At 41.7% G+C, this 10,513-nt stretch overlaps 1 protein-coding gene across 2 annotated transcripts in view; it reads left to right on the top strand.

Moving 5' to 3' along the window:
- The window catches only part of Cdkal1 (CDK5 regulatory subunit associated protein 1 like 1), a 661,435-nt gene that overhangs the window by 293,510 nt on the left and 357,412 nt on the right, over positions 1–10,513 (top strand). For both annotated transcript variants that reach the window (XR_002379517.1, XM_021180436.1), the window contains exon 10: positions 4,351–4,517. Coding sequence is in view for 1 of the 2 variants with exons in the window: in XM_021180436.1 (XP_021036095.1) it covers positions 4,351–4,517 (167 nt within the window). In the remaining variant the exon portion in view is untranslated. The remainder of the gene's footprint in view (positions 1–4,350; positions 4,518–10,513) is intronic.

The raw sequence follows: 10,513 nt of genomic DNA, 5'->3' as shown, positions 1-10,513 counted from the left end.
CCTCGAACTCAGAAATCCGCCTGCCTCTGCCTCCCGAGTGCTGGGATTAAAGGCGTGCGCCACCACGCCCGGCTGTGATCATTCTTTTATTAATCCTTTATGCCTCTGTGTTTTCCATCTTCTGTCATCTCAGTTTACTGGGGAGCAGTGTTGGGAACCCATCTGTTGGCATTGTCTCTAATTGTGAAGAAGTAGCTGGTGTTGGAGGTGTTGCCTCATGAGTTCTTGTTCTGTTGGGACAGATGATACTGGGTTTGATGGTTAACTTGTTACAGAGGGGATTCTCCTGCAAAATACATCTTATCACTTCCTGACCTCAGGATGTTTATCAAAGCAATCTGCAAGGTTGCTGTGATCTGATGAGCCTGGCGTACTTCAGAATGTCAGGTGGACAATAGGTTTGGGGAAGTGAGTGGAACTCAGATAGTAGAATGGGTTAGGAAGACGTAAAGCTTCTTTTTGGAAAAGAATGCTAGTTTGTATGGTTTTGTTCATATTTATTTTTACAGGCATGGGAGTTGCTAGTGATGTCATTCATGCTTCTGTTTTTCATTTTATGTTCTTAGTTTTCAAAGTTGAAGTTAAGTTCCAGTGTGGCTGGATTTGTCTCTTTGGGGCTGGCATCGTAGACTTTCAGGTCAGCCCTGCTCCTCCTCAAGAAGTGAACAGATAGTTTCATGTATCTGCCCCACTGCCCCTGACAGTGCCTCTGTGATAGGTAGTCTTAGAATATAGATCGGTATCAGCTATGGGCACACATTAGGCAAGGAAAATAAAGTCCTGAAGGATTGCAGCCGTCCAGGCAAGCACTGCTGTCTGTAAGTGTGGCCAATTAAGTTTGCAGACATGAACATGTCTATACCTCAGTGCAAGGCCATCCATTTATGGTGACTGCAACCCCAGCTTCCCCATCACATTCATGCACAAGCTTAGTCTGGCAGGGACCGTTTGCCATATGCATAATCACAATACTTCAGGGACCACCAAGCAGGAGACTGGGGATTCCACCTTGCTTTACTTTCATTTCATAATAACTTCTTGGTGGTAAAATGTGAGGCATCCCCTCTTACTAGAATGAATGACTGGAAGATAGCCTTACAAAATCTGAAGCTTGTGGATTCACGGTGGGTCTTCGACATGCTTTAAGATTGATGTGCCAGGGTAAGAGTGTCAAGGCCAGGGTTTACCACTCATCCAGTCTCCTCCGGCCTGAGTACTGTAGCAGTCTCTGTCTTAGGGACATAGAAAAGGCTGCTTCTGTTGTGCTGATTTAGTATTCCTGCCGCTTTCCCCTGTGTGATTTAATTTGAGGTTGCAGCCCCCAAGGGCTATTGCTCCCCACCTTTGCAGTTGTGAGAGCGGGCCGCTGTTCTCTTCGGTGGATGCTATTTCCATTCTGTCCAGAGTGATTTCCCCTCTATATTCATCTAACAACAGAGAGGGCACTGTTCCAGGAGCTTGCTCTTTCTACATAAGGCTTATGTGGAACCATTTGGATGGAAAAATTATAAATTAAGATTCTTTTCATTTAAAAATATTCACATTGTGTTGCTCAAATGCCAGTAACTGGAAAATCACAGTTAATGTCCTGTTTTTATAACCTCTCTCAGAATGTTTTAAAATGTGTTTACATTGTTACTTGGCCATCTTTTTTCTTGGAGCTTTTCTATTTTTTAAATTACAGTTTCTTTTAAAGCAGGTTGTATGGATCCTGGCTTGGTAGTTCAGTCCTGTTTGGGGCCTGAGGCAGGATGCTAACCATAGGTTTGCAGCCAACCTCAGCTACAGAGTACACTCTATCTAGGCCAGCCTATGGTACATGAAGCCCTGTCTTTATAAAGAGCTGCATTTGCATGAGTGCGTTGATTGGGACACCTTCTGAGTTTCCTTTTATTTTCAACAGTTTCATACATGTATATGCATCCTAGCTCGATCATATAGTAAGAAGCACAGTGAGGAGCAGGAGCGCCCACCTCTCATTCCCCATAGCTGGGCTAGCCTCTGATTGGCTCACAACTCAAGAGTTAAGAGGTTACAGGTAGTTGGCTTCATGACTGAGCCCAGAATTGGAGAAAAAGAGCAGAGTCAAGTTCCAAGTTGTTCACTGGGTGAGAGTTTTTATTCTCGGCCACCAAGATGGGGAGCTTGTGAGGGGTGTAAGTCCCGCCCTAGCAAAAAGGAGGGGATTTTAAAAACCACTGGTCTGCACCAAATCTACATGACAACCATTTTTCTTTTCTCAATGCTGTGCCCCTTTCCGTAGAATCGTATATAAAAGACTACTTCATTTCCACTAGCTTCTTGAATTTGTAATTATTGTATTTCCAATACTACCCATGCCAAACTCCCTTCTTTCTCCCTAGAGAAGCCACCCACTGTCCTTATGTCCTCTCCTCTTTTGAGTGTGCAACCCCAGTGAGTTACTGTTGCCTCCTGGAGTGCTGACTAGCGGTGTCCTCAGAAAGACACCATGCTCAGAAGACAGCATCTCATAGCACTCTCCTCTTAAATTCTTCCTGCCCAGTAGACATTTTGCTCCCTGGGACTTGAGGTGGGCAGGTGTTGACACACTACAGTTTAAATAGAAAAATAAAAAATTTAAAGGCAGTGTTCATACATGCCATATTTATTTCTTTGGAGGCTTATTATTTCTGGAAGCTGAACATTCAAAATGAGGAAGCATATAAGATATTCCTAACATTACTTATTTTGGTGGTTTGGTTGTGGCTTTGAGCCAAGCAAGGTCACTGTGTAGTCTTGTGTGGCCTAGAATTCACTATCTAAATCAGCCTAGCTGCCAAGATCTGCCTGCCTCTGCCTTCTGGTTAAAGGTGTCCCTACCACACTCAGCTAAGTTACTGATTTTAATACTGAAACCATCCCCACTTTTTGTTTTTAACTGAACTTCTTTTTAATAGATTTTGTTCTTGTTGCTAATTCTTGATTCTCTTAAGTCAAAACTGAGCCACCGTTCACAGTTACCCTGGGGTCCCCTGAGTCATGTACATAGTTATTTTTGTAGGTTTGAAAATAATAAAATATTAATATTATCTAAAGAAAGAATAGTTTCTGGAGCTCTTAGCTCCAAGCTGTGGGTTGTATTGCTGATAATTAAAAGCTTTGCTGTGGGCATTCTTCTGTACAATTGGAATCTCTCCGTGTTCATTTGTTGCCTCTCTTGGCTATTACAATTTAAATGTTCTTTGAAAGTCCTCTGTCATGAAATGTCCATTTTAAGAGAGTTTCTAGAAACTTCTTTCATGTTTCCCACTGGAGACTACATTAATGCCCCTGTATGTTGAAGTCTTTATAAGCAAAGGATAAACTGAGCCTGACCTAACTTCACACTCACTTGGTTTACTTTAGCCTTTTGAATCGTTTGACCTTTTGATATCAGCTAATCCGCTCACTGAATATGCATTCAGGACTGGTCTGTGTGTCTGTCAGGAAACATTGGTGGCTATTGCTCATTCTGTTTCAATCATTTTTAATAGCACTAGGTGATCCAAAAGCATTCTCTTGTGGTTTTCGGAGGGCTCCTATTGGGAGCTGTAACTACCTGCTTAGTTTTACTTTCTGAGACAAGGGCTTGCTCTGTAGTCCAGACTAACCCGGAACTTGGAAACCTAGATTGGACTTATACTTGGGACAGTCCTCCTGCCTCAGCTTCCTGGTATGTGCTGCCTATCCAAGCTCAAGCCACAACATTTGAAGATAGGATTCCTTATGGCAACACAAACAAACAAACAAACAAACAAACAAACCTTCCTAAGGTCTGAACCAGTTAGTGTAGAAGGGTTTCCAAGGCTTAGTTTGTGCACAACCATTTTTTTTAAAATATGAAAACAAAGTGAGCACTATTTTAATTGAATAAAGGAAGACAGATTAAAATAGTTACTATGGGCAAAATGGGTTTCTTATAATTAATAATTTGTGAGTTAATCCTTAACTGTGTTTGACATTGGGGGTGGGGGTTGGTAGCAGGCTGACTAATGAGTTCCTGTTCTGTGGAGGAACCGTCTCCATTCCCAGGCTTACGGTGTTGAGTGACTGTTCTCTGAGTGGGTCTAAAGCGTGAGCTTTGGTCAGAGTGCTGTGGAGAAGCATGCTTGAACTGATTGCTTGTGAATGTTAATGACTTCATAGGGCACACTGGTGATTTATGACATTGTTGAAACTCTCTGGTGTTCATAAAATGAACTTAATAACCCACTGCCACAGAGGGATAAGCTGCTCTCTCTCTGCATTTGAGTGCCCACCCTGCTTGCATAGTAGTGCTGAGAAATCCTGCATTAGAAGGATGAGCAGCTGTGTGGTGAGGGATTGTTAATTATCCTCTTTAATCCACAGAGGGCGTTTGTGAGATATGGCTGACCAGCGAGGACACCGGGGCCTATGGCAGAGACATTGGCACAGATCTCCCCACACTCCTGTGGAAGTTGGTGGAAGAGATTCCTGAGGGTGCCATGCTGAGGCTGGGCATGACAAATCCACCATATATTTTAGAACATCTGGAGGTAAGGGAAAGTCACACTGACACACTAACACATGTCCCCAGCATAGACCATGTGATAGCCTCAGGATCATCATACAAGCTTCATTTTGAACCATTGTCACGTGTGTCTGTGGTCTCACAGTCCCAAGAGAGAATGAGACTTGCAAAGCTCCTCTCTCTATCATTTTATCCCATTGACATTTGTGTACTTCCTCAATATTTGATTAATGTGTGTGTGCGAGTGTGTACCTGACTGGCCTGGAACGTGTTGGTCTCTAACTCAGAGATCTGCCTTCCCTCTGTTCCTGGGTGCTGGGATCAAAGGTTTGAACTATCACACTTTGCAGTTTATTTTCACTTTAATGTTTTTATATATGTCTGCATTAGTGTACACCACTTGTATAAGGGTTCCCAAGGAGGGCAGAAAAGGGGGCTGTCTTCCTGGAGCTAGAGTTACAGGCAGTCGTGAGCTACTCCATGCGGTTGCTGGAAAGCAGGCTTGGATCCTCTGCAATAGCAGCAAATGCTTTAGCTACTGAGCCATCTCTCCACTCCTCCTTACAGTCATCAGTATTTACATAGTTTGAGACCTTGCCTAGTTGAGAATTGCAAATATATTGGACTAATTTTGCAAGCAAGAGTCAGTATTCGTGTTGTGTTTTAACTGTTTGTAAAAATGCTGTGTCTTAAGTTGGAGGTAACTTCACAGTTTTACCTTTTTTTTTTTTTCCCTGGAGAATAGGGATCAAGTAGAATCAAAGGCATGGAGGAATTGAAACGCCAGGATTGGTCTGTAAGCAACGGAGGAAACATAGTGGAGGGCTTCTGTGCATCAGAATTTGACCTTTAGAGTAGGTATCCAAATGTCAAACTAGAAAAAATTCGGCACGTGTCCAAGGCTCTGTGGTATCTGATGGCAGATACCACATAAAGCCAAGCAAAGAATGTGGACAAAGGAGCAGTTGTTCCAAAGAAAAAGACCATTCTAGGATCCACAATTCTTATTTGAGAAACATTTCTGTAGATCCAGAGTCTGGGACCCAAGCCCAAGTTAGTCACATGGACAGTAAAAAAAAAAAACAAGTTTTGTTTTTCATTAAGGGTGTTCTTTGTACTACATTTGTATAGAAAAGTTATGTTTCAAAAAGCTAAAAGCAACCATAGTTGGTAAATTTTACTACCCAAATGGCAATAGTTATTTAATCATTAGCTATGTTGCTTGGAGGAGGTCGTGGGGATCTGGGGAGATGGCTCAAAAATTAAGAGCACTTACTGCTCCTCTAGAGTTGGTTTACACCGCCCACACTGTGTGGCTCATAGTTGCCTATCATTACAGTTCCAGTGCATTCCATGATTCCCTTTTCTGCCTTCTGACGCTCCCCTACACTCACAGCAGACACTCATACTATATATATTTTAAAAATTATTTCAGTGAGCTTGTTGAGAGTTTTGTTATATAGCAACCTTAATGTCAGTAGCATATTTTAGAAATCCTTCCAAGGGTTGATGACAAACTGGTAATGTAATATATGAAGGAGATATGTTTCGGGTTTGTTCTTCACATTTTTCCAGCTCAGTCTTTGTGTAGACATGTGATTTAGAGAATGACTTTCATGCTTCATACAGTGTTGGCTGATTATAATTTGCTATTTTAAAATGAGTCACAAGCATGTCAACTTGTACTTAACACTTTGACTTAACACTTGAGAAAAGCAAGTGCTCTCAGTTAAAGCGGAACTATGGCAGTCTCACTGTGTTTGCAGGAAGTGTGAGGCAGGCATGGCGGAGGCCCGACAATGCGCTAGATGTGTCTTTGGTAGAAAGGGGGTTGGGCTTTACTGATACACAGTTTATGGTAATATGCAAATTCCTTTAGATTGGAAAGAAAGTTGATCCAGATTCTAAAATAGTTTTGACAAAATTCAGGTAGGAAGAAATCACAAGGGAAAAAGAAGAAGATTGCTCAAAGGTGTCAGGCAAGTCCTTCTTGGAATGGACCCAGCATTTTAATTGGTGGCAGGATTGTAGCCACAGATGCTGTCTTCATAGCATGTGCCAGGGCAGACCATATAAAGCAGTGATTGGCTTGTTGGCCTCCCAAAGGTGTTCTGGAAAACCTTGCAGGACTCACAGTGTTGTTCAGGGTAACTTCTCTGTGTCTGGAAAACACCCAATGGTTAGCTCCTGGATCCTACACATGTAAGACAGTCCTGGCTCTTTTTTTGTTTTTAATTTTTGTGGTGCTGGCAAGGTCCCAAGAATGCTGGGTATGTGCCCTCAGCTCTGCTCCATCCCCAGCTCAACGTGATAAGAAATTGTCATGATTTTGTACTCTCTTATTTGCTTTAAAGCAGTCTTGGCCTTTCCTCATTCACTACCATTGTTTTATTCAAGAGTGCTTAGTAGATGAGTATAAAAGATTGAATAAAGAAAGAGTTGTCTTCATTAAAAACAAACAAACAAACAAACAAACTGTAGAGCCCACATAAAATCACACACTTAGAAGTCATGACACTGTGAGCAATAGGGACAGCAGAGGATGGTGATGTAAATGAGTTTCTAGGATAAGAGCCTGCCTGTAGAAAGTCACGGTTTCATGTTAAGAAGAGTAACATGAGATAAATGGAGACCTTCCTGAGAATAGGCCATCTAACCTGACACAAGGATCAAAGGCAGACATACAATGGAAACATCCCAGACCTTTGGAAGTAAGAGCTATTAAACTCTTAGCATCTTGACAGTATCTTCACACCTTGCTGGTACATCCATCCTCCTTGTTGCAGATCAGTGTTGTGGTTGACAAATATACCCTGTGTGACACAAAAGTTACCCTGGGTTTGAGGGTCCAAAGGGCTTCAGAAAGGAGACTAAGTCAAGATAGTCAGCCCATCACCCAGCAGTGTCCCTCCCTTCTTCACCGTCCTCTCGCTGGGCCTATTTCACTCAACAGAAAGTGTACTGGAGTTACCTAAGATGCTCGGAAGACACCAAGAAAAAATGAAAAGAAGGGGCAAGGTGCTAACAAGGGCAACATGGTAAAAGTGAAAAACAGGAGGAAGCCAGGCAGTCGTGGGACACCTTTAATTGGGAGGCTGAGGCAGGTGGATATCTGTGAGTTCAAAACAATAAACAGCAACAAAGGGAATTGGGTGAGGGCTGAAGCTGTTGGATCAGGAACCTACTGTTCAAATACCAGCTCTGAACATTAGTCCTCCAGAAGGGAAGATAGGAGATCTATTTGCACAACATGGCCTTTCTGTGATCCAGGAAGATGCTTCACACCATAGACTTTAATTAAGGAAAATTCTGTTCTTTTCACATCCATGTGACTTGCTTGATTTCTTTCTTTCTTTTCTCCTCCTCCTCCTCCTCCTCCTCCTCCTCCTCCTCCTCCTCCTCCTCTTCTTCTTCTTCTTCTTCTTCTTCTTCTTCTCTCTCTCTCTCTCTCTCTCTCTCTTTCTCTCTCTTTCTTTCTTTCTTTCTTTCTTTCTCTTTCTTTTTTTTGATATCTTGAAATAGTTTTTTTTAAATTCACTTTACATCTCAATATCAGCTCCCCCTCCTTCTAGTAACTCTCCCTATTCTTCCCTCCCCTTCTCCTTTGAGAAAGGAGAGCCCTTCTTTAAGTAACATTCCTCATAACCTCCCCACTCCATAGAGATTACAAATCTGTTACAGATTTGTGCTCAGTAAGACATATGGCACCCTAAGGTTAATGCAAGCAGGGATACTTCAGTGCTTGCTATGCTTTTGTTTGGAAATATTTTAGTTACTACAACAGCCAGCCTCCTGCTACTCGTGATATTAGCAGGCTTGTTTCTAGCTAAGTGACCTTATCCTTTAACCTAATTGTGCACTTACTAGAACTCATGTGTCTGATGAAAGACAATGGATAGCTTTCAAGGACTCTGGGGACATGGTAATTTATGAACATTAATAATATGTTTGGCTTGGCAGACTGTTTAAAATGCCTCATAATGTCAATATAATGACAGACTCAGGACCTGTTGTACTAGCATGTTATCAAAGTAGTTCAAACTTTCCAGACTGAACAGTTCAAATGGGATTTTTTATATCTCCTCCCTGCCCAGGGTTGATATTTTCTGGAACAATAGAAGCATATGTAAATAGATTCTGAACTGCTCTATGCTAAATATTTTCTGGGTTTTGACAAATAAAACTGTGTGTTGGGTGGTTTTAAGCAAAAAAACAAAGAAAAATAAGAAAGAAAAAGAAAGGAAGGATAAAAGGAAGGAAGTTTTTATTTCTGTCATCAGCACACATGTGCGGGTCCACCCGACAGCACACATGTGCGGGAACCTTCTCTCTTGCTCTTGCTGCTCACAGGTCTCATTCATCTTACTCTAGCACTTGCATGTAAACATCAGGAGGGCAGTACAGTCTCTGAAGATAGGGAACAATAGTTTATGTCCATCTGAAAATAGTGAGGAAGAGGAAGGGAGGAAAAAAAGTAATCAGGAAAGCTTATGTTCATATATACATACACATGTACACATAGCTATGTATTTATGTGCAGGTGTGTGTGTGTGTGTGTGTGTATGTATGTATGTCTTTACCAGTACCCGTACCAGAAGGGACTATTTTGAGTGGGAAGGAAGAGATATAAGGAAGAATCATGGGGCATGGTAGTATGATAACCTATAAGAACATACATATATGGAAATGTCATAATGGCATTCACACACAGCACCCATGTGGTAGCTGACAACCATCTGCGACTCCAGTTCCAAAGGATACCATACCCTCTTCTGGATTCTTTGGACACTAAGCACATGCAGGCAATGTATTTGTACAAATAATTAGCAATAAATTAATTTAAAAAAAAAGAAAATGCCATAATGAAATCCAGAACTTTCTATACTATCTAAAATAAAAGGGGAAGTTTATCATCTTTTATTAGAAACTTGATTCTCAGCACTTCCAGGAAGGGAAGAGATGGTAAGAGAGAGGACCATCCTGACTTACTGATGGTTTGACTTCTTTTGATAGAAGATGAGACTAAAATGCTGTTCCCCTTCAGCAAGGCATAAGCAAAGCTTCATCCAGATTTCTGCTCTTTCCATTCCTACTAGGATCTGTACTGGCCTGTTCTACAGCCTCAGTCAAGCCTTCCACTGAAGCACAAGGCCTGTTCTCTATCTCATCCTCATTGTTCATACAGTACTTACTTATACACTGGTCCTGCCTCTAATGCCAAACTAACTCAAGGTGCCCAAGCAGTTTTCAACTCACCAAGAAGCTTTAAGTCATTTATTGCCCCCTGAGCATCAAATCTAGATGATATACCTCCAAATAGCATGAGACTGAAGGATGTTCACATGAACATCCAGACTAGATAGATTTCAGGGTAGATTACTCTGTTGTCTAATTGTCTTTGTTATTCATTTCCTCCATGAATGCCCTTTTGTTTTATAAAATGTTGTTTCATATTTATCTACTGGATATGTTTTCAGAGGAAAATGAACTAGTCTGGATGAAACTCCTAAGAGTGAAAACAATTTTGGATACCTCTGTCTTCCTGGGGAGAATAATGGAAAAATGCTGTGCCTAAAAATTGTTTTTATGCCCTTCATTCTTCATAGAGAAATCCCTGCCCTGCAGGCTTCACTACAACCTCATTTCCAGCTTGTAAATTATAAAAATATTCGTAGGAGTCCAGACCCAGTGTGTGCAAACCACTCTTGGTTGCCCTAAGGTACCTCCATCCATGCTGGGATGGAGACTTCTCAGATCTCCTCCCAATGGCACAGTTCTTTGTCTCTTCCCTGTGGCCTGAGGGACTGAATATGGGTCATGAAGTACAGTGGTATGTGGCTGTTCATCCCAGAGGAGATGGTTGTTTTTCTGAGAGAAAAAGAAGATAACAGGAGTAAAAGTGGAAAGCCTTAGCAGGCTGCTGACAAGGGTTATATGAAAAATGGAAGTTCAATATCTTGAGCCATAGCCCTCTGTGTAGGAGAGAGAGAGAGAGAGAGAGAGAGAGAGAGAGAGAGAGAG

Source organism: Mus caroli, chromosome 13, assembly GCF_900094665.2.
Source record: "Mus caroli chromosome 13, CAROLI_EIJ_v1.1, whole genome shotgun sequence".
In the NCBI taxonomy this organism is placed as follows: domain Eukaryota; kingdom Metazoa; phylum Chordata; class Mammalia; order Rodentia; family Muridae; genus Mus; species Mus caroli.
The sequence above is the reverse complement of the archived record's forward strand: the minus strand, read 5'-3'. Positions and strand labels throughout refer to the sequence as shown.